We start from the raw sequence: 25,820 nt of genomic DNA on the forward strand, positions 1-25,820 counted from the left end.
ACCGCCGACACTGCTAGCTGGAGAGGCTACCCGGGAAGGCGAGGATCGCGCCTCGGCACCGCCTGGTTGTCCGCGTCCATGCACCGGTTGGGAAGGGCGACTCTCGGGCACTGGACGGCCATCCAGCGAGTGCGCGCTTCGCTCCGGATGTAACTGAGCTTTATGATGGATTGCGCTACCGCCGTTCTGCGGGCCTGCAGGGCCGTAGCCGTCGCTTGAATGTGTTGGCTGTCGTGCACGCGGCGACGGTGGAGTGAAGTCCGCTGTGGGCGAGACTATCTCCATGACGTCGCGGCCGCCGCCACGGCGTGGTGATGACGGAGAGGCGCGCCCAGATGACATCGCGCCAGGGCTACGGGATCCGGTGCCCGGTGCAGAAGACATGAGGTCAAAGCGGCCCGGCGACACCATTTTCACTGCGGCACCTGCGGCACTTGTCGCGCCTTCTCGGCTTTTGGCCCCGGCCAGGCTGTCGACTGTAACCTGCGAGTCGTTCAGCTCCAGCCGCCGCAGACCCGACCGCAAGGCACCCCGCGACACATCCACCGGGGTGCTTGCCCCCGACTCGGTACCGCTGGCGTCATCTCCCGCTGCCGACCCAGCCGCCGTCGCTGTCGGGCCCTGGCCGCCGTACATGAGGTGAGGCGCGAACACGGACGCAGAGACGCGGCGAGGAAGGTCCGCTCCCAATGAAGTGGCGCCGCTCAAAGGTGCAAGAGCCTCGGCAGCGCGGCCGCCGCCGCTGCTGCCAGCCGGCGGCAATACGCTATTGTGTGCCGCTGCCATCCCGCCGTCCATGAGCGAGCCTGTGCAAGAGCCGTAGCTCCCAGAGTACAGCTGGTTGCTGTAGCAGAGGGGCAGAGAGGCGACGACGGTGCCGGCAGCGATGCCGTTATCAAGGCTTGGGCTGGTTCCGGCCGCGAAGGCCCCAGTGGCGATGCGAGGATCGACGTCGTAGTGGCTGTGGGTGTTCTCCGATAGACCGTACCGCCTGTTAGTGTGTGTGGAAATGTAAGGCAGGGGGACGGGGGGCCCAAAGAATCGACTTAGTACTGCGATGACTTAATAACAGCGCGCCATGCAAGGACGCGGCCCCAACAACCCCGCGTCATGTGCAACTCTCGACACCACAGCCTGACAACCCCTTAGGCCGGGTCACATCACCAGCCAGTTATTTACTGAGGCTATTTCGTTGTACTCACCCGCCGTCAGGGATCGATAGTTCCGAATCCTCCGTCGTCATCGACTTCAGGGACCGCGATCGCGGGGTGTTACGCCACGGGTGACTGTTGGACGAGTGGCCGCCGCCACCGCCGGCAGCCACCGCCGCACTGGCAGCGTTTGGCCCCGCGGTCGGTGGCCCCGCAGCCGCTGCCGCTGCCGCGGCAGCAGCCGCAGCCAGACCGGCCGCCGCTGCGGCTGCAAGATCTGCAGCCGCAGCAAGGTTGGCAGCAGTCTTGCCGTTGGAGGTGGAGGTAGGTACTTGACTGCTGGCCCGTGGCGAAAGCTGCCCTCCAACCTTACCAAAGACGCCGCTTCGCTGGTCCCTAGCCGTCCCTGGGTTGTCAGGCGGACTGCAATTGGAAGAACTCGGGCGGCTGTCCATTGCGGCATCCGACGCGGCCAGCGGATGGCTCGCAAGGTGACCAACGTCGGCCGCCGCTGCAGCGGCGGCGGAAGTCGAGTCCCTAGCTGAGAGTATCGTCCCCGCCGTACCCGTTCCCATGCCGGCTGCACGCCGCTGCGATGGCGCCGACTCCGTTGCCTTGCCGTACGACACAAAAGATGACCGGCGGACACGCCGCTCTGGCACCCCCGCGTCCTTGGCTGCCCCGGCACCAGGCGTGCCTGGCTGTGACCGTCGATGCGCAGTGCCAGTGGATCGCCATGCGGGAGATGCTACGGCGCGCGATCGCGCTGTACTTGGTGCTTCCAATGCTGCACCATGGCGTACCGCCGCCGCCGCAGGTGCAGGGGCTCGTTTCGCAGCCGAGGCACTGGCGGCGGTATTCGACGAGTCCGTGGAGCCGCCCCGCGCTACCGAGACGGAGCGCTTCGCAGCCGCGCTGTCAGCACCCCGAGGGCTAGCTTGAGGCGACGAGGTCGCCGCAGCAAGGGCGGCACGGGAGCTGCGAACCGTATTCAGCGAGGCGGGGCGTGCACTGCGCCAGGGCGCAGCGCGACTGCTGCTGTTGCCGCCGTTGGCGTGTGATGGTACCGCAGTGGCGGGTGACGAAGACTTGAGCAGGGCGGCGGAAGGCTGCGGGGATAAGGGCTGCTTGGTGGCGGAAGGCTGCGGGGATAAGGGCTGCTTGGTGGCGGAAGGCTGCGGGGATAAGGGCTGCTTGGCGGCGGAAGGCTGTGGGGATAAGGGCTGCTTGGCGGCGGAAGGCTGTGGGGAGAGAGGCTTGTGAACTGCGGAAGGCTGCGGGGAGAGGGCTTGCTTGGCAGCGGTGGAGTGCGGCGACGAGGGCTTGATGACGAGGGAGGACTGCGGGGAGAAAACCAGCTTAGTAGTGGATATGTGCGGGGAAAGAGGCTGCTTGGCGGTGATGGCGATGGGGGAGAAGGGCTGCTGCTTGACGGAGGGCTTTGGGGAGATTGGCGAGTGCTGCGGTGACGAAGATGTTTCGAAAACTACATTCGGTGCAAACTCCACTTTGTGTCCACGAGCGGAGGTGCGCGGGGAGGGTACGTCAGTTTCAGACTCGAGCATCACCGGTAAGGCAGCTGACTTGAATGCAGGCTTCAGGTCCCCTTGCTTGCTACTAGCTCCTCGGACCAGACCACCACTAGAAAAGGACGCAATGCGCGGAACAGGTCCAGAGCTAGGCCCCATCCGACGGCTACTCAGCTGACGCTCAACCGAAGGACTCGGGCTGATATCACGCGCAGTGCCTGGGCCAGATGTCACAGCGGAGCCGGAGCTGGTGCTGTCCCGGAGGCCACGAGGCGACGCCCTGCCCGCCAAGGGCACCCCGGCCCTAGGGCGCGACGATGACTCTGCCCGGGTCAGGGTGCCCTTGCGGGCAATACGCGGGTTGGGCTCTGCATCCGCCGCTTTCGCCGATGACTCACGGACGGGCGTCTTGCTACGAGCCAAGCCCGCGACAAACGCCGGTTGCGCCCGAGCGCGTTGAGGAGACAACGCCCGCTTTGCGGCGCCTGCGGCTGCCGGCGCTGCCCCAGCAGCACCCGGTGTCGACTGGCCCCCACCGGCCGTCCCAGGCCTACGTGCCGTCGCGGGGGTCTTGGATCGGATAGCCTCTGTGTTCGTAGGCGCAGGTGGCGCCGCTGGGGGCGCGGCGGCTGCGTTGGTAGTAGCACCGACAGCGGCTGCGACTGCTGATGCGGCGGGAGCTGCCGTCGCCAGCACAGGCGACTCCGCAAGGTTTGGAAATTTCGACATGGGTGAGGGCTCCGTGTCAGTTCCGCCGGTTTCATCCAAGGCCCCGGCCATGGGGAAAAGTAGCGCGGGTGTGGAGGGGCCCCCGGTGCCCGGTGTCGGCTGCCCAGCAGTGAGAGTGACGTAGCCGCCGCTGCCGGCACCGGCCGGAGGCACGGGGAAGCAGAAGCTTGGGCTGGCAGTGGACCTAGCGATGGGAATATTCGGCAACACGTAGCTCGGGGAGATGGCGTGGGCGCGCTGGTAGGCTTGTTGCACGGCCTCCTGCATGGAAGGTAACGCCAGAACCTCCATAGGAGAAGCGCGCCGTACGGGGTCCTTACGCAGCATACTGAAGGGGAAGGCGGGCAGTGGGTGGATGGCAGGCGGGGGGGGGGCGCAGAAAGGGAAAGATCAGTAAACGCAGGAGCGGAAGCGCCACATGAAGGGGACATTAAGGGATGGCGCATAACGCGGCACAGAGCGCACATCCATGACGGGGATTCGGTTTCACCGAGTATTTATGCCAGCGCTGCACTCAACGCGGTATCATAAGAAGGAAATGACAAAGAACGAGCAGAAGTCTTGAGAAGTAACACAGGTGACGGTGCCTGTCGGCCGACGTGGACGATGTATGCCTTCACGTTTCCCCGTGCTGGGTGCATTGACCACATGCGTCGAGCAAGAAACGGGCAGCAATCATAACATACCAGCGTCCTACCAGGACTTCTGGACATAGCATGCGATAAATTGCACGTCTTTACCCGACACGCACATATGGTCTCTACAGTGGTCTGTTGCGGGATGCACAAGGATCCTTTCGGATCCATTTCAATCTGGCTTATCCATTTAGGCCATAAACTCATTCCCCTATCCCACCACCATTCGCAGTGTCAGCTAGGCCCCCATTCCAGACAGGCAGAGTTGCCTAATTCGTAAGGCTGAGCATGGCAAGCAGTCCGGTACAGCCTCAGCATCCACACCTTTTGAGGATCCCCGTCCAGTCCGCAGTGTAGCAGGGCGGGATGGGCGGCAACGCGGCTTTTTTAATCTTGGCGACCAGGCCCGCCAGGTTAAAGGCGTTGAAGGGCGGCTTCAAAGTTGTAAGCTCGTACATAACTACGCCCAGCGACCTGCGTGGACAAAGCAAGGAAGAATGAGTCGATGGCCTGTGCCTGACGGAGCCCCAGAGCTCAGGACGGCATTCCTCAAATGGTCTCCAAACTGTCGTGCGAAGCTCAACGACGGTCTCGAGCCAAGGACGCGAGATGATGCAACATAGATATGTTGTGTATGTTGTTGGGTTATTATTCTTGCAATACAGTACAGCCCAGGAGGCCGTGTCGCCGCGCCATGCTGTCGACTTGCCTAATCCTAACAGACTCCCAATTCTGAGCCGGCAGCAGAAACCCTACCTCCCAGCAGCAGTACCTGCTGCAGCAGCAGTGGTACTAGCACAGGGAAAGGGGCGAAGTCGCCAAGCTATGCGGCCGGTGCCCAACACAAACTGTGTAAGCCCTGTTGCGACACACTCCGCCCCAATCCCCAGCACAGTCAGACGGTTCACCTACCAGATGTCCGTCTCATACGAGTACTTCTGGCTGGACAGCAGCTCCGGGCTCATGAAGTGGGGCGTCCCCACAAGCGCATAGTCGTTGACGGTACCCTGAGTCGTTGGTAGACGGAGCGCAGGGAAAAGGATTAACGGTAGGAGAGAGGTGCCCACACAGTAATCCGGTACAGAGTCTCACTAACGCCAACTAATGCCGCAATGAGAATAGCCGTCCTGGGCGTACGCGGGCTACCGAAGGCGAGCAACTCCAGGGCGGAGCTGATGCGCCTGCCCAAAGCTGAGCATTATCTCGCTAAGAAAGGATGCGCATTGTGAAGCAGTTCCAACACGCTGCGCACAACATAGGAATCTGGCAACAGCGCGCAAACCATCAGCCACGACATTTTCCACAGACTTCCATGTCCGATCCAAATCCGTTTGGCACGGCTTGTCCCAGCTCATTAACCACAGGCGTCGCCTGCCCTCTGGAAAGGCACCATAACAACCCTGCCACAAAGCCGCGTGCTGAGACGGCGAAACGAAAGCAAACGTCGTACCGGGCCCACCTTATCGATTGGCGTATGTGCTGACAGCTGTTCCTTGGACTTTTCTTTTTCTGACATTTGGTGGCCGTGGTGGCCGTTAGCGTGTGCATTGGCCAAGCCATTGGTATACGCCTCCGCACCCACGTGGTTAGCTGGCACGTGCGCGGTGGCGAGCGCGTGGTAGCCTTTCGCCTGCTCGGGCGTGCCAGCACCGCTGCTGGACACCCTTGCGGCGCCGCCGTTCAAGTGCGCCGGTGATACGTCCATCCGCATGTCCAAGTCATCGCTACTCGCCTGCTGTTGCAGCGTCTGCTGGCGATCTTGCTGCTGCATCCTTAACTCGCTTTCCCTGCTAGGAACCCTGCATCGCGTCACCAGGTTACGAACGAGTCATAATCCGTCCTTAAGCCGGCAAGGAAATGCACTAACAATTAACCCAGCTGACGTAGGTGGGGTCTAGGAAGCTATGACGCACCGTCTGGCCTACCCAACGCGCGGAGAGCCCAGCCACAACCGCTGCACCTGTCCAAAACCCGCTCTCCTGGAAATCCTCAGACATCTGAGGGAACTTTCCAGTGCCTTGTAGAGGCTTCATGCAACGATAGCGCTTGGCATTAGGTTGAGGTCATGGGACTCAGTTCGAGCGAAACGCGACAGATTACGGCTAAGATGGCCGACCTCGCCGCCAACCGCAACTATGTCCGCATCCTCCCCTTTGCTGGCTCACCGCACAGTGGACAGTCCGAAGTCGCCAATCTGAACATCGCCCTCGCCGGTAAGCAGGATGTTCTGCGTTTTGATGTCACGATGTAAGACGTGCTGGCGGTGCATGTAGTCAACGGCCAGCAGCAGCTCCGCTAGCCACAGCCGCAGCGTCTCCTCCGTAAAGTACTTGCCCTACGCGTGTCAAAGGGCCCAGGAACAAACGGACGATGTAAAAAAAACACCGTCATCCTTTTTTTTACTACTCCCACCACGCATTCCCATGTTGCACTGGTGATCAGATATCACCCGCCCCCTAATAACTTCAATGCCTTTTCTGGGATCTGACGTAATGCGCACGCGGGGCGGGGATGAATGAGTCCGATAGGTTTGCACAAGGTCAAAACGTAAAACCGGAAGCGCCAGTTTCATGCAGTCCAAATAGAACTGTGATCAATGGATTCTGATGCACTGGAGCGCACATGTGAGCAGCAATCCACTCCAAGCAATCTCAAAATTCCACACGAGCGGGGCAAAGATAGCAGACGGTCAGAGGGATGCCGTGGCTAGGTATTGCCGACTCGATGATAAGCATACCGCGGAGAGTTGCGCTGCGAGTAGCACACATGAAAAATGCAAGAGCGCACCGTGCCATGCGCGGTTGCGCACCTTTTGCTTCGTGATAGCACTCGTCAGGTCGCCCTTTTCACAATATCCGTACACAACGTTGATGGTGTGACCGTGGTGCGTCCAATGCTCCTTGTATGGCATGATAAACGGATGCCGCAACCGGGAGACCTGTATGGGTGAGAGATGCGTGCCTTGTAAAACGGAATTGAAAGATTCGTATACATTGACGGCGCATCTCCGCATGTGTGAAGCGGCCCTCCGTCCCTACACCTAGTAAAGTAATATCTGTTACCCATGCTGCACCCATGTCCCCCTCCGGGTCATGCACAATGCAGGCAAACGCGTAAACCAGCAGCGCTACTGACTATGAAGAGAGCATTGCGAACAGTCAAATTGCTTGCGATGCTAATCATTTGCATCGAAACCCCCTTAGGGTTCGGGCAAAGTTCAAACGCGGAGTGCCTGTGTATAAGGAGGTAAAACACGACGACGACTCACAATTTCAATTTCCTGACGTGTCGCCTTCCTTTGCCATTCGCTTTGACGCGCCATTTTGATCCGCTTGAGCACATACCTGCACAGCGGATCGTGACATGTCACGATGGGAGCTGCACCATGCAATTGTTTTGGCCGGGCACCTAGGCTTCTAGGCTTAAGCAGCCACGTGAAGAACTGCCAGCGCAGTAAGACGTGCAGAGCAGGTTCTATATAGGTTAGATTTTCCAGACGCGATACAGCCTCGGGGGAGGGGGAGTCCGAAAAGGGAAATAGGTACGCCTCACCTCTGCTTTGTTTGCTTCTCTACAACGAGGTTCACCTCTCCAAAAGCCCCTCTTCCGATGACCTCTCGAACCTCATACTTGCTCTCGGCGTTCTCCTCGGCAGTCATTTCTCTGCTGCGCCAGACCCACGCCCCGCCAGCAGCACAAGCTGACTATGAAATACAATTCAGCTAGCGAGCTACGAACTGGGCTGTATCATTTGCTGTCACGGCCTCCAGGCCGTTCACGAACTGGCCTGAAACCTGTTATGCGTCTTGAGCACCGGGCTTCCACAGCAACCATAATGAACTCATGTGCGTTAAACCAATCTGGGTATTCTGCCGGGGCAGCTAGAACCAAAAACGGCATCGTCGTACATTTTGAACTGTAAAAAAAGGAGGGTTGCTGAACATGAGCCGGAAGAATCCAAGCACCTTCATTGACGCTGTAATTCTTAAGCAATAGCCGTTTGACTTACACATATGTCATATGTCATCGTGTGTTCAATGACTGAAGCAGGCAGACTGTTCATTTTCAGGTTTCGACAGACTTTCCTGACTGACCCACTCCTTGTAATCATTCCCTTGCCTTCGCAATGCATATGCAATATCTACATGCGAACACTGGCATTCCGTCCGGCCTTGCACCTTCTAAGTAAAAGACATGCAAAGTCACCCAACCACTGACGCCAAGTCCGCGTCCAAGTCCGCGTTCATGGCGTAAGACACACAGTCTGACGGTATATTTCGCGCGACCGCCCTCTCAATAGACCCAAACGTCAAAGCAGCCCCTTGGCCTCTAGAGGTGGCCTCAATCCCAGTATTTAATGACTCCGTCCCAGCCGCACGTGGCCACCTTGCTGCTCTCCATTGGGTTCCACGCGCAGCCGATACACACGGCGTCGTGTGCCTTGATGGTGCGAACGATCTTCTGCGCCGCGCCCCACTCCCAGAAGAAACATCGCCCCTCAGAATCGCCCGACATGACGTACCTGCGTGATCGCAGCCATGCAAAAGACATGTTTACTCGCAATTACCCACGTGATGCAACCGTAGTGTCAGAAGCAAGAATCGACCCATGCGGTCCCGTGACCCCAACTTCCTCGTGGGGTGCGTTCCCTGTCCCCATCAAAATCCGTCTTTTCCGTTTTCCTAACGCCTGTCCACACCGCACACCAGACCCGTAGTTCCTTCCCCCCTATTATTGCGTCTCGATAACTTAAAAAAGCCTTACCATTTGATGCACTTCCCACCCCTCATGGTACCCGCTCCTATGCTTCATGACAGTCGTTTATGGTCGCGCAAGGGTCGCCATTAGGAAGGTCAATCTAAACAGAGAATTCACACAGCACCCGCAAACCCTTAGACCCAACCCTCCCGCTGCTACCGACTTACTTCCCGTCCGGAGATGTGTTGACTTGGCATGCGTAGCCCGCCGTGTTGTGGCCTTTGAACGTCTTGTTTTTCTGCGACTTGAACCTGCCATCCTTGATCATGTAGGTCAGCACCTGTTCGTACAACATATGCACGGCAACAGTCCAGCAGTTCAGCACGGCGCCAATAGAACGTACGGGAACGAGGGCAAGGAACGCCGGACCTCGTGCACGGTTGCCTGGGTTACCGTACGTACCAATATAGCGGTATCCATAAGCTCGTTTGGTGCTCGCCCATGGTTCGCCTCTTCTAATGCCTGGCTACGTGGCGCCACCCCTTTTGTCCTTCTAGTCAACGACTTTTACCCAACTTCCGAAATGGCACTTGACCCACACACCCGGTGGACCCATTCGGCTCAACCCACATTCATGCAAAAAACTCTTGACTGGACAGGTAAACCCAACCTTGAGTCCCAGACCCTGCAGATTCCCTTCTTTTCTACCCATTCCCCCGAGGCAGACACTGAACGCGAACCCCGTCCGAAACCCAGAAATCCCTGAAACCCCGGACGGCTAATCAATAATCGCTCACACAAAGCCCCAGACAGAATGCAATTACGGCGCACCCACTTGGTTGTCCAAGCTCTGCATGAGTAAGTAGTTGTTGGAGGGGTGCGTAGCGACGGCGGGCATCGAGTGCATGGATGGGTCGGCGATGTACTTAATCTGCACGGGGATGCCAAACTCCCACACGCGAATGGTCTTGTCGTCCGATGTAGACACGAACTGCCGGCCCTCGTCGATGAATGTGACGGTGTTGACTGGACCCAGATGGTAATTGTACTCCTGGACCGCCTCACCTGGAAATGGGGATGGCAGTACAGCAACAGTTCATACCATAAGCAGTTTTTAGTACATAACAGCAGCCGCAGTTATGTATGGTACGGGCATGAGCAGCAACAGTTGCCGCTAGCACATGCCATTCAGCAGCAACAGTAGTGGCCTCAGGTGCCATTGCAGCATCAGCACAATTGCCAGTAACACAAGTGCAACAGCTGTAATAGCTTCAGTTGTGATGTTGACACCAGCACCCACCCCACGCCACACCACACCATGAACTCACCACCCATATGCCCCTCTACCGTCCTCACGATCACCGAACGCACCCGTGTCAGCGTCGAACTGGTAGATCTTCTTGTCCTGACAGCCCGACATGAACACGTTCTGTCGGTCGTCCCCTGGATGAAACTTGACACAGTAGTGAACCTGCAATCGCAGGGGCCCGATTGGCAGATTCTTAGGATGGGGTTTTGGATAGGAGTGCACAAAAGACGCAGTGATGGAAAGAAGGAATGACATACGGAAGGCTGTCGGGAGCCAGGTGCACCCTTAGCTTGGCTTGACCTATAAGGCCGTGGTTCGGTGTGGGGTGTCATGCCATGTGATATGCTGTAGCGAGGTGTGGTGCCGGGCATGCGGCATGTTGTTGGTGTGTCATGATAAAAGATTTGGTTTAGCGCGGTGCAAATAATGCCATGGCCGAGCAAGGAAACACCACACTCCACAGATACAATACACAAACACGTGCACCTGCACGTGCGCACGCATAGGCGCATGCATAGTCACACGCACATGCGCATCCAAACAGCTAATGGTCGCTTGGCCGCTAGGAAACAGCCCCGGCACACCCACCCAGACAGACGCGCTTCCCACGTGCTTGCGTGACCACAGAACACACACATGCGCACCTTGTTGTTATTGAAGCTCTTGATGACGGCTCCCGTCTCCGTGTCCCACAGCCGGATGTTCTTGTCGTAGCCAGTGGACAGGAACCGGCGACCGTCGTTGGAGAAGCACACATCGCGTACGCCCTGTGTGGAAGTAGACGTTCATGTGTTCAAAGGAAACTTTGTTACCGCGAGTACACGTATATGTGTTTTTAGCTTCATATGTGTATGGCCACGCGACACCACTGCGACACCACTGGCTTAAGAGACCATGACCATGAATTGTTGCTACGGGCAAAATGCAAAACCCAGCTCCTCCCATCCTCCCTCCCTCCGCCTCCCTCGATAGCATTCTCATCAATTCCTTCTCCCATACCGTACCTTGGAGTGTCCCAAGTACGACCGCATGCACTTGCCACTGCCGTACACGTCCCAGATCTTGACCTTGCCGTCTAACCCAGCCGACAACAGCAGATGCCCCGAGCCCGGGAAGAAACGGATCTGCAGTCAAGAGAAGGTTGAAAGGGGAATTTGTTTCTCTTGCAGAGCAGGCAGGATAGCAAGTCTCGGCTGCGAGCGATCAAACCGAGACGAGGAGAATGAGCGGCTCAGGAAGGCTTGTCGATGCCCCGGCAAACCTCGGTGAGATTTAACGTCATCTTGTCATTCATCACACGGCCTGGCATGCATCCATTCACCCACGCACCCACCCACATCCAGCCTCACCCACCGCATTGACACCCTTGGTGTGACCCGACCATGTGTGCACCCAGCGCTTGGGCAGGAAGCAGCTGTCGGACTCCTTGCGTTTGTCCCGAGGCGGAAGCACCCAGGACCTACAAAGGAAGCAGACGAAAAGGTACAGAAGGAAAAAGATAATCAAGTGCTACAATCTCAATTTTGAGAGGGGGAAGGAGGGCATGTGTACAAGCAGACAGGGAGAAGATAATGTGCGCGTAGGACGGCTGCGAAGTAGACTGCAAGGGGGTATAAGAAGGGACAGGTAAGGTGAGGACAGGAGAAAAAGAGGATTGGGGGGGCGGGCCGTCCGCGGCTCAGGGGACCAGGCACAACTCTTCCCTTCACAAAAGAATCTCCTTCCGTTTTCACATGCACCACCTCACTCCTTGACACCCTGCTTGCACCCTTCCCGGTCAGAATCCACGTGACGACTTCCCTCATTCCCCCTCCGCGGGCCTCCCCCCATATACCCACCTGCCCTGGTAGTCCTTTTCGTCCTTGCCGTGGAAAAACGTGGTGGGCCCCTTGGTCTCCACCGCCCCCGCCGCGGCCTCCATCTTGGCTGCCTCCATCTTAGCGATGTACTCCTTCTGCTCCTCTGTAAGCTCCGAAACCTAGCGGTACGGCAGGGCGGTGGACAGGGCAAAACAAATTAGCCGACAAGATAAGCTCTAGGTTGCGGGATGTAGGGTACGGCCAAGGCAGTGGAGAAATGGAGGTGTTGAGTCATGGCACAGCAAAGGACAGAACAGGGTAGTGCAGGGGGTGAGGGCAATGGTTGAGGGGTTGTGGGGGATTATAAGAAGGACAGTAGACCCGGACAAAGGCCCAATTCACAGAAATCGATGACGACGGTTTAAGAAAGGGCAGGAGCAAATCCAAGTGTAATGCGGGCGAAGGATAGGGGTACCGAGTAAAGGCCGAGGGACAGATACAGCGTCTCGCCCTTCCTCTCGTCTGCCCCCTCCTCCCGTTGCTCCCCCTCTTCACGAAGTGTCGACAGATTCCCCCCCTGCACAGGGGCGCGGCTGTGTAAGGGAGCCAATTGAGCCGCTGACTTGTGAGGAAGCCATAGCTAGGCCGCATGCAGGCGATTGATACGGAGGTTACATAATCATTACCTTAAGAATAATAATTTCCTGGCCTGCCGCCCACTCCCTTTACCTACCTCCCGCTCCTTGCTCGCCCAGGGTTGTCGTTCCAGTAGTTTGAAGGGCTGGGAGGGGTCCACGGGCTCGGAAAGGCGCTCAACACGGGCAGCCTACGGGTGTGTGCGTAGACGGAAATGAAGTAATACAACTTAACGCACGAGGCAACGGCAGGACGGCGCAAGAGAGGTCACAAAGCACTTCAGCATTCTAGGGAATAAGGGTAGCAAAAAGATAAGCATGTCGCAGGGGGCCCCCATGATTTAGGCGTAGAGCTACGTGCAGCCCAACCACACAATCCCCGCTCCGCGTTCTTTCCCTCCCCCCCCCCACACACAGCGCCATCCCCCCTGAATAAATTTCTAGGCCCACGTTTTCACCTGAACCTCCCCCGCGCCAGCCCTTGCGGTACCCTCCTCTCTGAGGACCTAGAATATCTCTATTCCTATGAACATTCTGTCCTTGTTCGTGCGAGCTTGCACCCATCCGTCCTCTTAATAATCTCCCGGCGGACTCGTCTCCCTCGGCCCCAGCCAGCCAGCCCCTCTCCTCTGCCCCACCTGCTCCGCCTTGCGCTCTGCAGTGGTCTTCCGTCGCTTCCAGGCACTGGGACCACCGTCACGCCCCACCTCCACCGCGTCCTCATCCACCGGCCGACCCACCACTCCTGGAGCAGAACCATCATAACCAACGCCAGGACCAACAGCGGCAGTGACAGCGGCGTGGTTATCAGCGACAGCAGTATGAACACGGCCATTAAGGACACCAGGTCGAGTAACAGAGCGGCATTTCAGCAGCATCGACATGACCACCAGCAAGATGTATGACGCAACGGCGGCGGCATCAGCCGTGGCGTAGGGTTCTTAACAAATAGCATTTGGGGCATCGTCCTTTCTGTTAATCGGTTTGACTAAAAAATGCTACACACACGCACAAAAGGCGCAGTGACCCTCCTGACGCAAGTGGCCCCAGGACCGAAGCTACAAATCCTAACTTCATCATACCATTCTCCTGGTTACCTTGTGTAGTTTTGTCTTTGTGCTGCTGTGTGTTTAACTCGCAACTATACGCGCGCGCGCACACCCACCTATCCCGCTGGGCGCCTCTCCGTATCCTAGAGCATGGAAGTTGTGGTACTCGCGTTCAAAATGGTAGGGGTGCATGTGGGCATCCTGCAGCAGCAGCAGAGGAGGAGGAAATGCAAAGGATCAACTGCCGACGTGCAATGCACCACTTTGAAAAAGCACCGACAAAGAGGGGGAAGGTGAGAGGGAACTTAAGGGTTCGTGCGAAGTTGCAGACACAACATTAAGCTGGTGCGGGATATCGTCCGGGGGATAACAGCATGCGACCATGGACACATGGTGAGGATAAGCCAAGGCGCGGGCATGGGAGTTATACCGCTGCTGCAAAATGAATAAAATAAATATGAAATGCGATACACACTATGGAATAGGAAGTTTACGAGGCATCGTTCACCTCCACATGCCCCACGAAGTGGTTCTTGTAGCCCGCCGCCAGGCCGTCCTTCTGGAAAGGGTGCGCAGGGCCTGCAGGTAACGGGTAACAGGGGCCAGCCGCATGGACAAACTGACAAACTCAGCAGCAAAGAGGGCAGGTGACTGGCCAGCAGGGACAGCAAAGGAACGAGAGAGAGAGAGAGAGAGCGAACGGGAAGGAGCGAGCGAGCGAACGAGCGACAATGGAAACTCGCCTAACTCAGAATCAGATCCTGACAGCGGGAGACATGCGCTGTGTTGAACATCAGCAGCATGCCCTGAATGATGGCTGGGCATGAGCAGGGAGGAGAAGAAGGGGCTGAGCAATGAACGGACCTGGATGCAACACGCAAACCCGCAGATTGGGCAGCAGCTGCCGGCGCACCCGAGGTGTAAAAGCTGGCAAAGATAGACAATCATTGTGATGGCCAAGCCCACAACCCCAAGCGCGAACAGACTTCGGGTTTTTGAGGTTATTGTGCCTAGCTATCGTAGCGCTGCTTCGTGCCGCGGAATGCCGTGCTATGCTGTGCTGTTCTGCTGTGGAAAGGATGGCATCGCGGCGAGACGTGAAAAGCTCGCAACACGGGCATTCGGCAGTGTGTCTGTCTCTCCTCCTGCCGCCTCCCTTCTCACTCCTTTCTCGTTCTCGCTCTTCCCTCGCACCCATTTCCTCCTCCTCCCTCCCCTCAAGCCAACCCAGTCACCCACCTAGCACTGGTGCATACATTTCCTCCATGGGCAGGTTGACCATCACCTTGCGAGCTCCGGCGCCTGTACAACGCGCGGCATGAAAAGACATACCTCACACCTATGAAAAATCCAAATATCCGCGGAGTGGAATGGGGCACACAAAGCATCAACTGATAGAAAGGGCCCCTGCCTACACGTGCATGGCAGGGTGAGGAAGGGCTTGCGTCGCTGGATTGGGGAAGCGACGCTGTCCGATACGGGAACAGCATCGCGAGTTTTTGAACAGCCACAAAGACCCTCCATGCTCTGTGGTTCCAGCACCAACGCCTGCAACCCTCCTCATATGCACCTCCATCCTCGAGAGGATGCGCCTTGGTCCGCAACAAAGCAAGGGACGCGGCGTTCTCATACCGCGTGGAGTTGATTGTCGGCGGCCTATGGGCAGCGGTGCCAGCAGTGGCAGTATGCGCGCAGGCGCAACCCCTTCCGTCCCCCTAGAATCCCTCCCGCAGCGAGCCGACAGCAACAGCGACGCCGATAACAAAGAGGCGGCCCGCCTCCCGCAGCTGGCCCCGGGTACGAGGCCGGTCCCTTCCTCCCGATGTTCCCGAAATGTTTTTCATTCCACCCGTGCTGCCGTGCGCCGCTGCGGCATGGCTTGGCGCTTACTTTGGAGCCGCTGGACTTCCCCTGTCGGGCGAGCCCGACTATCATACAGCACCATGCCTGTCGTATCCACCTGGGGGGCAGCGGTACCAATAGCAGCATTAAGCGTACATGAGGACTAGGCGCAGCAGCAGGATCATGCTGCGAGGTTGCAAATCCTCAGGGCGTGTTATTGCTGTGACGGGCATCCCGGAGGGTTAGTAATGGCGATTAGAAGTTTTCATTATCCCTGCAACCACATGCTGTGGCGTCGCCAGATGCGATTGCGGCGTTCAATCAGGCGTGTGGACGAATGGGTGGCATGGTGGGGAATGTAGGGCGGGGACCCCGGGGCGGGGGGTACCAGCTTTGCTGCTGGAAGCGCAGCCCCACTTCCCAGCGCGGCAGAGACACTGGCGTACCTGTGGAGCAGCTGAGATGGCTAGATTGAGCTGCGGTCGTGATGTTGCTACCTCTGCAGCCGTGGGGCTTTCGGGCGGGGGACCCGAGCTTAGATCGTCACCGTCGTCCCTGCACACGATTGCAGGCAGCCAGCACAAACTCACTGCGGTGCCCAGCCCAAGAAAGACGCATGAAGCAAATCATGATATGGATGGAGGTCCAGCCGCACCCGTATTGAGTCAATAAGTCCATTTTGCTGGCGTTCGGTGGCTATTGCCTACGCCGGCTCCAATATTCCTTCGGATAGGTGAAGCAAACCTACTCGGTAAGATCAATTAAGAATAACATTGCATCGCAGCCGGCATAATCACCGAGCTGCTCCCACTGGCAGCTACAAGTTGCGAATAACTTTATAAGCGACGACGAAATCCAGTGAATGGTTTCAATCACGATACAACTTTGACGCAAAGGCTTTGCCAAGAAACAGAAAGATTTGTCAAGTTATGAACTTCAGCGCACAAACTGTATTCTATTGTAGTTTGTGCAAATCAAAAGATAAATTCGCCAACGTTACCGCCTAACGTTACAACCACTGCTAGGCTGGGCTGCCCCGATACCCATGACACAGAACCCAAATACGGCACCTTGCCACAAAGCAGTGGGGCTTCCTTTCAAGCTGGCTTCACTAAGATATCATCTTAACATACAACTTATAAAATTTGGTACATTCTCTTCTCACACATTCACCCACGACACCCAAGCATGCAAGCGGACACTTCCTATGGCCAAGAACCCCAACAGACGCGTTCAGCTAGGACCAACCAGGACGGAGCTGGTCCATCTGGTGCAGTGAAGCGCCTGCTGTGTGCAGAACCGCTCGAACCGTCGCCCTCGCGTCCTCTGCCGAAGACCTTGTCTCTGGGGCTTTTTGTCTCATGGCATACATTGGGTGCGAAGTCCCGTCACAATTGTCTCACTTTGAGAAGGATTCCATGCGTGGAGGACCTGCAGGTGCGTGTGTATTTGTAAGACCCAGAACTTGTGAGTGTGAACGTAGCATGATTGGAAGCAAATTAAGATGCTACCACGAGGCTGTAAACCCACATGGCTTTCCTGCCATACCTTTACCCTAGCCATAAACATGTGCTTGGGAATGACGGCCTGGTGGTTTGCCATCCGATCCTTATATGCCGGTATTACGGCTTCATGCCGTAGTATGTTATAACCTTGTGTTTCTTGGAAGATATGCCGTCATGGGTTATCTTGTGCTGCCGCACGAGCTGAAATGTGTCGGCCCTCTTCGTTGGATCACACGTACTCATGCATGCATACAAGACGTGCTTGCAAAGTAGCTTGCAAACATTATCCGCGTTGCGTCGGTGGCTTGCGCGCAGCCGAAAACTCCCCGACCCACCTCCCCTCAACGAACTCATTTCCTACCCCAACGAACAAACCTTCCTCCAGCGTCAATATCGAGGCACCTACCATTCACGGCCTAGCAGCCCATGGAGCATCCATACGCAGTCACGCGCTTACACACTTTACTCACTTATACACAGGCCTCTAACGCGATGTTGTTGCCCTTATAGCCGCGCGCGCGCACTTCGGATCAAGTGATTTATCCCGGAACTTCCTTCGCATAAACCTCCAGGGCGCCCTGCCCTGAAGGAATTGCCTTTCCAGGTAATGCCCCTCATATTCTATCGTCGGCAAGCCGCATGTCTGCCCCCCTCTTGGCGATCCGCAGGGCCTTGCACGCGACTTGATGACAAGGGCATTCTCTCCGGGCACCATGCCCGCGCACCTCTCGGCAACCTCCTCGCGGCTTTATTACCACTACACCCCAGAGCAGGTTAGGAATTGACGGCTCAGCGGGGCGAACGGAAAGTCGTGCCGTATGTATGTATGTATGTCAGTGGGACTGGAGGCCCGGGCGAAGGTGCACAAAGAACGGGAGAAAGGGGGAATGCCTCCACCGATACTAAACATTCATCAATTCGTCGCCACCAATACTTAAAACTCATCAATCCTCCTTGTCTGTCTTTCTGTCTGTCTCGGGCTAAACACAGGAATGCCTCAGCTTGCCGTCGGACGTGGTGCGTACCCACTTAAAGCTCATCGTAACGTACGACGGCTGGGAGTACGTTGTGTACGAGCGAAAGCTCCGTACAGATCCTACGCATCAGGAGGACGACGAGACGCCGTTGCTTGTCACGGTGCGCCGCGCGGTGCCGTGATATGATACCGGAAGGGCACATCCCTTGGGGTCGGAATGACATCATCCCGGAGGGGGGAACGGCCCCGGGGGTAGAGTAGCCCGGTGTCGGTTTTAGCGTGGTGGGGCTACCGACCCCACCGTGCAAAACGGGGAGTACTAACGTCGATAGATGGGCTGTAGAGTGAGTGATGGCTGCCTTCGCTTTGGTGCTGCTGGTACAATGCCTTGCGTCGCCTCTTGTACTGCCGCCGCATTTATCCGGAGTTCTCCGCGTTTATATCTGTTCTCTAGACCTTGGACGCCATTTGGACCGTCCGAATAACCCATTCGGTCTTCCGTCCCTTCCGGAGAACACCCGCCGCGTTTCCTTGCCACGTTTTTGAAACGGACCCGCGTACCTAACTTACCCACCTAGCTAGCTGATTACCTAGAAGAAAACTCCTACTCCAGCTCTTCTACTTTGCACGTGCTGCACGTGCTGCCCGGACACGCGCGTGCAGGTAGTGGAGTTTGAGAGTACGGCACTGGTGATTGGCCACCTCGGCATCCGAGTACTGCTCGTGTCGTACCCCACCGTGTCGATTCGCAAGGTGAGTGCCGCTCGGGTAACGTTACGGATACGAAACATTCGAAGCACCTGCAGGTGCGCAGGATGCCTACCCGAAATCAGCGCTTCTGTCCGGTGACATGTGTTCAGCAAATGGACGGAGTGTTTTGATGTTTTGGTAGGAATTTAGCTGTTGCGCCTTGCATGCGCTCTCGCTCCCTCCTTTGTTGTAACCCACCTAGCTACGCGGCCCTGCGCGACAGATACCTGCTGACCTTGGCCTGCGGGCCCGGCCCTGTGCCGAGCTCCTGTGACCCCTCCGTGCCTTTCTGCCGGTCCATCATCACCATGCGCCGTTAAGGACGTGTCGTGTCTACACACACACCTTGATACTGACGCAAACAGTTTCCTTAACGGCCTGCCTGGTGCCTTGTCTGCCTGCCTGCCTGCCTGCCTGCCTGCCTGCAAGCCTGCAAGCCTGCATACTGAAAACGAAAAGTCGTGTGGAATTCTCCAGACCATGTCTTCGACTCTTGCAAGGTGCATACTCGTATATGTGTGTGCGTACATCGTGAGCATGCGCCGGTGACGTGTATTCACACCACCGTTCTGTACGTATGTCTGTCTGCTTGCTTTTAGGACTTTCTGGACGATATCGACTACCGTCTTCGAGCCGATCCAGAAAACTTCAAGGGTATCCTTAGCTGACAGCAGATGAAAGAACTACAGCCGGTCTTCTTAAGCAAGCGTAATTAATCGAGTTCTAGTATCCACAGCTGTAGCTGCATATGTGGTCAGTCGCTGCTACAGCTACAGCTAAGGCTACGACGAAACTGCTGCTACAGCGGCCCCGGTAAGCGTGGATGGCCCAGCAGTAGCTGAGTGCAGAGCTACTTACAGCACAGCCCACAGGCGCCGATCTGTCCGTATCAGCAAAGCTGCATGCTGCTACAGCCGCAGCTACATCTGCAGCTGTCGTTACGGCAGCAGCACTGATGGATGCGTAGCGAAAAGTGGCGTATATGTTGCCTGGTGCCTGCCTACATCACACAGACGGACGGTCTGCGGAAAGCTGCAAGCTACAGCTGCTACAGCCGCAGCTACAGCCAGGGGAATGTTACATCTGCAGCCGCAGCTACAGCCAGGGGAATGTTTTATTGCTGAGATTGGCAGATGTCGCTACACACTGCAGCAGCCGACCGGCGTCAGTTAAGCACTCACGAATCCACAGCTGCTGCTGCAGCCCACGCTTGCCGCGGAGTGTGGTGGGCATCTACAGCCAATCGACTGCCGGCGGCATTCATCCCGGGTTGCATAAATCGTCAGTGGAAAGCACTGGAAGAGTTACAGCTACAGCTACAGCCCAGCATGAAGATCAGCGTGGAGGCTGTGCTACTGCTCAATGAGGGGGATTCGCCGCACGCGTTTTCTTTCGTCGTGAAGTGATGAACCTCCACATCTACAACTGAACCAACCGTTTTCTTAAAAGAGTGAACCTAGTGCATTAGTGGTTTCGGAGAAGCAGAGGGAACCTAGGGCATTTCGGTTAGACAGGCATTTGAACTATAAGTAAGCAGGATGTGTGAATGGCGTTTGGCGGGCACGCAAAACACTGTATTATTACCCCCTAACACACACACGAACATTCTGTCTGTCCAGAGAAATTCTCTTACAGCCATTTTACTGACAAGTGTTAAGTACACGACCTTGTGAGTCTACAACTGATTGGGTCCATATAGCGCTGTCTAGTGCGGCTGTGCGTGTATATGTAGAACTTGCGGAAGCGTGCTCGCCCGCACGATGACGTCTGGACGTGTGTGTACGTATGTGTATTTGGCGTGTGTGTGTATGTATATATGTACCTGGTTTTGTAGCGCCGTGTCCACGCCGTGTCCGTGCGCGCCGGGGAAGCCGCCGAGCACATTCCTACACATTCATCACATACTCTTATGTGCGTGTATGTATGTATGTGTGTCCTGGTAGTGTGCAACCCGAGCTTGGTAGCATGCCTTCCGTCAGGCGTAAGTAGCAATGACTCCCCCCCCGTCCTCTAGATTGAGCTGCACGAGGGGGCGCTGCACCATCAGCTGGACTAAAGTTAGGGCAAGTGGATTGAGGGAAGGTGATGAACAGGCGGTCTTAACAGGACGGAGGATGAATATCGATGAATGGCGGCCCTGACAGACGAGCCTGCTGGTAACGGGCGCGTGCTGGGAAAGGGAAGGATGCGAAAGAAAAGAAAATGCGGAGTAGTGGTGGCGACCCGACGAACATACAACATATGCATACATGCGTCGTCGTAAATGGACGTTTCCTGCCACGTACTACTACTACTACTACTACTACTTGGTTGGATGTCCTTTCTCCTTTTTCCTTTTTCTCGGACGTTAAAATCGATTTTTCCCTCTTTCGGAGTTTTTCGGACTTGCACTATAGATACTGCGTGCATATGAGCAGACACACATACGTACACACGTATACAATTACACGTAGACTTACCGGCGTGTCTCACGAATTCCTTTTTGAATCTCCGCGGCTTGTTACATTTATTGTACATACAGACAATAAATGCGTCTTTGCTTCCAAGTGGATGGGCCTTATACACGAAGACATTCGCTATGCGCTGCAACGCTGGCGGAGTGTTCCCCTCTAGAGGACGTCTTAGCTTGCTTGGAGTCGTGCTTCTTTGGCGGCGGGTGGATGACTTCGTAGTCTCTTACTGGCAATGCTGCTGCTAATATAGTCGCATCTATACCTGTCCGGGCCTGGAAGATTGACGGACAGTTATTTATTCTGTATATGATTTTGCTTATTTTTGCCTGCGTGTGGACTGACGACTGCGTCCTGACCAAGGGTTTTGACTGATTGTGTTGCTTCATGTGACATAGCATATTTGTAGAAATTAGCGAACGAATGTTTGCCAACGCGTGGTGGAGAGCCGGGTTGCAAAGGAAACGCGAACTGAGTGATTGACGTCACGTACTTGCATGTACGGGAGAGCCATGTACGGGAAATGTGTACTGCATGAGAAGTCGAATGGTTTTGCACTTTGCAAACCATTCGACTTCAAATAGCAAATAGCGCAAATAGCACCTTTCCTAAAGGTCAGGGTTTGGAAGGGAAGGGAGGCCGGAAGTCTCTGATACCCTTGTATGCGTGTATGTGCAACGTACAGCTGCCGTTGTGTACGTCGCCGTATGTACTTCATGCATACGGAAGTCGGATGGAGCGTATCGCTGACACATTGTGTGTCGGAGAACAGAGGGACGAGGCGGGGGAGATGAGGTGGTAGGGCGAGGGACGAAGGCAAATCCTAGAGCAATTCATAGTGGGTTGAGGGGGGACCGGGAAGGGATGGAAAAAATGGTAATATGCGGCTTCTGGCGCAGCCGCCTCAGATAAAACGTTTTTCGGTTGGATTCCCAAAGCGAAAACGGAAACCTGTAAAGGCCGATATCTTCCACCACCCCTCAACCTCCCTTCCGACCGCCCCTCCCACTCAACACCCGTCCAGCTATTCCAGCTATTTGTTCTCAGTTCCCGTGAACCAGCTACTGCGTACGCAGCTGACTGACCGGACAACATTTACCTCAAGAATCTGTCCATGTATACCAGTTCTCAAATTAAGACCAAGTCAATCCCTCGCAGCCCCCATTCAAGGCACTGGCGGGTTATTGTCTCGGATGGGCCCTGTGGATGTAAACCGCAGTACATCACGGGTCACTGGTCACTGGTCATTGCAGGTGCCTAAAACGCCGGTATATAGCTCTTAAGAAATAACTTCACAGGAAATAAAGCCGCTGAAAGGACTGGCAGCTCTACCCCTCGGCTGGCTCAGCCAGCCAACAGGGTGTTGTTAACTTTTACAGGCATACGGCATACTCATACTCATACTCCTCATGGGGGCTTGCGTAGAAATGTGTATATATGCGCCGCTGCGTTTGGAACGCTTTGTCGCGCCTTACTCATTTGTTTGCTGCCACCACTGCCACTGCCCACGTAAATGGGCTGGTCGCGTGGGTGCAGGCAGTCCAGCAAAGACCTGGGTCAGCTACGACTTCTGCCTAATGTTGACCCACTTGCGGCTAAGTTACGGCAAAAGACCCAAGTTTTGGATGACCCAAAACTCACGGCAGCTGCACGCCTGTGCCTTGTGGGCGGCCTGCGTGGGATGCAAGCGGCACGCTATGCGCGACAAGAATGTACGTGGGCAATGTCTTAGCCTCTCAGAACTTAAAAGGCTATAGCATTGCAGGCTATCGTGTAGTTTCCATCGTGTGGGTATTGGTAATAGCTGAACCAACCGCCATCATGTACGGAATCGAGGCTCAGATGTTTATTGGACAGAAATGGCAGCCACAGTGCAATAGTAACAGCAGGTGATCGTTGAGTACGATAAGCACAGGCCTCCTGATTTGCAGGTGGTGCCGATGGCGCAGCCAATCCCGGTTTGGTTGGACTGTGATCCAGGGCACGATGACGCCACAGCTATCCTTCTAGCAGGTCCGTAACAAGTATTGAATTTACCTGTAGCTTCCTGGGGTTGGGCCTAAGCTGTTGCCTGCTTTTTCTGTTAGCAAACGACGATGGCTCGTCCGCTTAACCAGACCTTAGGTGCAATCCCTCGGGTCGTTGTAGAAATAGGGCTACTTTTACGATAGCCAGTAGCTTATGAATGAGCCGCTGGAATGAGCCGCTGGTCTGCCGCCAGTTCAATCGTCGCGGGGATTTGAATTCCTTATCGGTCCCCCCCGGCCCCCTTTCTCAGGCCACACACCCGGCTTACGCCTGCTGGGTATCAGCACCATCGGCGGCAACCAGACGCTGGCTAAGGTAACGCAAAATGCGTTGGATGTGCTGGATGCGGTGGGCCTCTGCGATGTAGGTGCGTTCAGATTAGCTCTGTCAGGTTACAGATAAAAGGAGATTCCGACCTTAATCACCCGGTTCCGCTCTGAGCGTCCTCAGCTAAGCTTATCTCATCCCTCTTTAAACCCCTGGAACCTTGCATTCTCACATCTAGGTGTGGTTGCTGGCCAGCCCCGGCCCCTCATGCGCGGCCCTCTCCTGTGTCCGGAGATTCACGGAGACACGGGTTTGGACGGACCGGGGGGCGGGCGCCTGCTGCCCCGCAGCCCGCGTGCACTGCTGCCGGGAAAGGCCATCCACGTGATGTACGGCGCCATTGCAGAGGCATACGAGCAGTTGCAGCAACAGGACCAGCAGCCGCCGCTAGCGCCGGCGGGGATGCCGGAGGGCGCTGCCGCTGGGATGAGCGGCGTAGATGGGAGCCGACCGATAGCAACGAAAGCAAGTGATGTTATTAAAGTCAGGTAGGATAGGGAAGTACCCTGGAAGTATTTCCAGGGAAAAGAGGTGGGTCTTTCGTGCGGTATTTGTCGTTTTGCTGTCCCTGCCCTTCCAGCAACCTCATCACTTCGCACCACTGCCACCGCAGCACTCCACCCACATCACATGTCACCTTCCTACCCCTCTTCTGTCCCCATTGTCTTACTGTCGCACTTACCCGCTCTACACCCCATCTATCCATGCATCTCCCACGAGCCACATCCTGGGTCGTATTTCATCACAACGGCTGGCTCTGTCTGCGGCTGCACTTTTCCCCTCATTGAGTCCGCTCCCCACATCGCCCCGGCAACCCGCAACCCGGCCATTGATCTCCTGGCCAGGCTGATCTGCACGGGCGCCCTGACTAATGCCGCTCTGCTGCTGACTGTGTACCCCGAGGTGGTGGACTGGTTGGAGGTGGCCCTCATGGGCGGCTGTATGGGAGTGGGGAATACGGGTGAGCTGTTGGGGGGGAGGGAGGGGAGGCGGCGGGGAGGAGGGGAGGCGGCGGGGAGGCGGCGGGGAGGCGGGGAGGAGGGGAGGCGGCGGGGAGGAGGGGAGGAGGGGAATGTGTACGGGCGAGACAGGGAAGGAGGTCGCAAACATGAAGCGAGTGTACCTGTTTTTGTGTATGTCGAGGCAAGAGTTGGAGAATGAGAAGTGGAGGAAATAGGGCGAGACTGGGGAGGTGCTAGGTTGCTAAGGAGCATAGGAATGGAAGGCAAAGGAAAGAGGCATTTGCTCTTCTACAAGACCACTGCGGATGACTACTATTGCTACTGCCACTGACATTTTACTGCTACTGCTGCTGCTACTGCCTGTTTTGCATCGCCGACCCCTGCTTCCAATGTTAGCCCTATTCCTCACCTCTTCCTACGCATTCCGTACATGTTCGTACATGTTTGCAGGTCCTGTCGTGGAGTTCAACATCCAAACAGATGTGAGTAATGCTCGTGGGTCGTGCGCTTGGCAAGAAATCAAACTCGCGCGCGAAAGGAGTTGGTTTGTGCTTAAGTTTCTTCTGGGTCTTCCAAAGGGGGAATGCTTTGCTTTGGGTCTGGTGCATTCAAAGCGCTGCGGCATTTCAAGGGCATTCACGCGCGCGCGCGCGCGCGCCTGCGCATAGCCCTGTATATATATACACAAATACTTAGGTATTTGGATGCGGGGTTAAGGAGGATAACGCCCCTCGTCCTCACCACCTTTTCCCCCGCCCTCCAACCCCCCAATCTTTCCCCCGCTCCCTCCCCCCTCATAATCACCACCCCGCACAGCCCGAAGCCGCCAAGATTGTGTTCGAGTCCGGAGTACCCCTCACCATGGTGCCCCTGGAGGTGAGGGAGGAGGGAAGAAGTGAATGACCTGTTACGTGGTGAGGGAACCGGGCAACAGGAGGGGGAGCGAGGGGGGAACCTCGTGCCGGGTGCCGTGTTGTGTATGTGTGTGGGCTGGGTGGGTGGGAGGTATAGAGGAGGCGGGGATTGATGCCCCCCGTTGAGAGGCAAGGCTAGGGTGACGTCAGCCCCTTGATGACCACTGACTGCATCACTCGGGTTCCCTGCATCGGCATCGGGTCCACCACCATCATCATCATCATCATCAGTATCATCATCATCATCATCAGTATCATCATCATCATCATCAGTATCATCATCATCATCATCATCATCATCATCATCAGTATCATCAGTATCATCAGTATCATCAGTATCATCAGTATCATCAGTATCATCAGTATCATCAGTATCATCAGTATCATCAGTATCATCAGTATCATCAGTATCATCATCATCATCATCATCCGTATCATCATCATCATCATCAGTATCATCATCATCATCATCATCATCATCATCAGTATCATCATCATCATCATCATCATCATCAGTATCATCATCATCATC

General features: G+C 56.1%; 4 protein-coding genes across 4 annotated transcripts; 2 read left to right on the plus strand and 2 right to left on the minus strand.

The window, feature by feature from the left end:
• Window positions 1–4,355: 4,355 nt before the first annotated feature.
• Window positions 4,356–7,703, minus strand: VOLCADRAFT_70287 (uncharacterized protein; the record flags this gene model as incomplete). The annotated part of the gene is made up of 6 exons (XM_002959015.1): window positions 4,356–4,518; window positions 4,957–5,051; window positions 6,215–6,379; window positions 6,854–6,982; window positions 7,313–7,388; window positions 7,597–7,703. 6 exons carry the CDS (start codon window positions 7,701–7,703, stop codon window positions 4,356–4,358), a joined length of 735 nt encoding a protein of 244 aa, XP_002959061.1.
• Window positions 7,704–8,036: 333 nt separating this feature from the next.
• Window positions 8,037–16,346, minus strand: VOLCADRAFT_78216 (uncharacterized protein). Its single transcript, XM_002959016.1, has 16 exons — window positions 16,032–16,346; window positions 15,823–15,931; window positions 15,425–15,494; window positions 14,774–14,836; window positions 14,043–14,113; window positions 13,651–13,735; window positions 13,124–13,230; window positions 12,584–12,676; window positions 11,890–12,029; window positions 11,405–11,510; window positions 11,056–11,175; window positions 10,696–10,818; window positions 10,114–10,213; window positions 9,578–9,807; window positions 8,970–9,082; window positions 8,037–8,566 (listed from the first exon to the last, which is right to left on the minus strand). Exons 1-16 carry the CDS (start codon window positions 16,052–16,054, stop codon window positions 8,386–8,388), a joined length of 1,734 nt encoding a protein of 577 aa, XP_002959062.1. The 5' UTR covers window positions 16,055–16,346; the 3' UTR covers window positions 8,037–8,385.
• Window positions 16,347–16,564: 218 nt separating this feature from the next.
• On the plus strand, window positions 16,565–19,275 carry VOLCADRAFT_100437 (uncharacterized protein; the record flags this gene model as incomplete). The annotated part of the gene is made up of 5 exons (XM_002959008.1): window positions 16,565–16,813; window positions 17,550–17,654; window positions 17,872–18,018; window positions 18,521–18,610; window positions 19,207–19,275. The coding sequence occupies 5 exons, from the start codon at window positions 16,565–16,567 to the stop codon at window positions 19,273–19,275; spliced, it is 660 nt and encodes a 219-aa protein (XP_002959054.1).
• Window positions 19,276–22,682: 3,407 nt separating this feature from the next.
• VOLCADRAFT_100438 (uncharacterized protein) lies at window positions 22,683–25,250 on the plus strand (the record flags this gene model as incomplete). The annotated part of the gene is made up of 7 exons (XM_002959009.1): window positions 22,683–22,769; window positions 22,989–23,070; window positions 23,336–23,452; window positions 23,591–23,900; window positions 24,258–24,373; window positions 24,825–24,856; window positions 25,191–25,250. Coding segments are annotated over 7 exons (804 nt in total), but the record flags the coding sequence as incomplete, so codon positions are not given.
• Window positions 25,251–25,820: the final 570 nt, after the last annotated feature.

Source organism: Volvox carteri (assembly GCF_000143455.1).
Source record: "Volvox carteri f. nagariensis unplaced genomic scaffold VOLCAscaffold_118, whole genome shotgun sequence".
Lineage (NCBI taxonomy): Eukaryota > Viridiplantae > Chlorophyta > Chlorophyceae > Chlamydomonadales > Volvocaceae > Volvox > Volvox carteri.

Bases quoted from the DNA above. Each gene is read 5' to 3' on its own strand.
- VOLCADRAFT_78216 (XM_002959016.1), bottom strand. From the start codon at position 16,054: ATGGACTTATTGACTCAATACGG. The intron at 14,837-15,424 runs GTAAGCGCCAAG...CGCGTTGTACAG, and splicing joins GGAAGTCCAGCGGCTCCAAA to GCGCCGGAGCTCGCAAGGTG. The intron at 10,819-11,055 runs GTACGGTATGGG...ACTTCCACACAG, and splicing joins CGTACTTGGGACACTCCAAG to GGCGTACGCGATGTGTGCTT.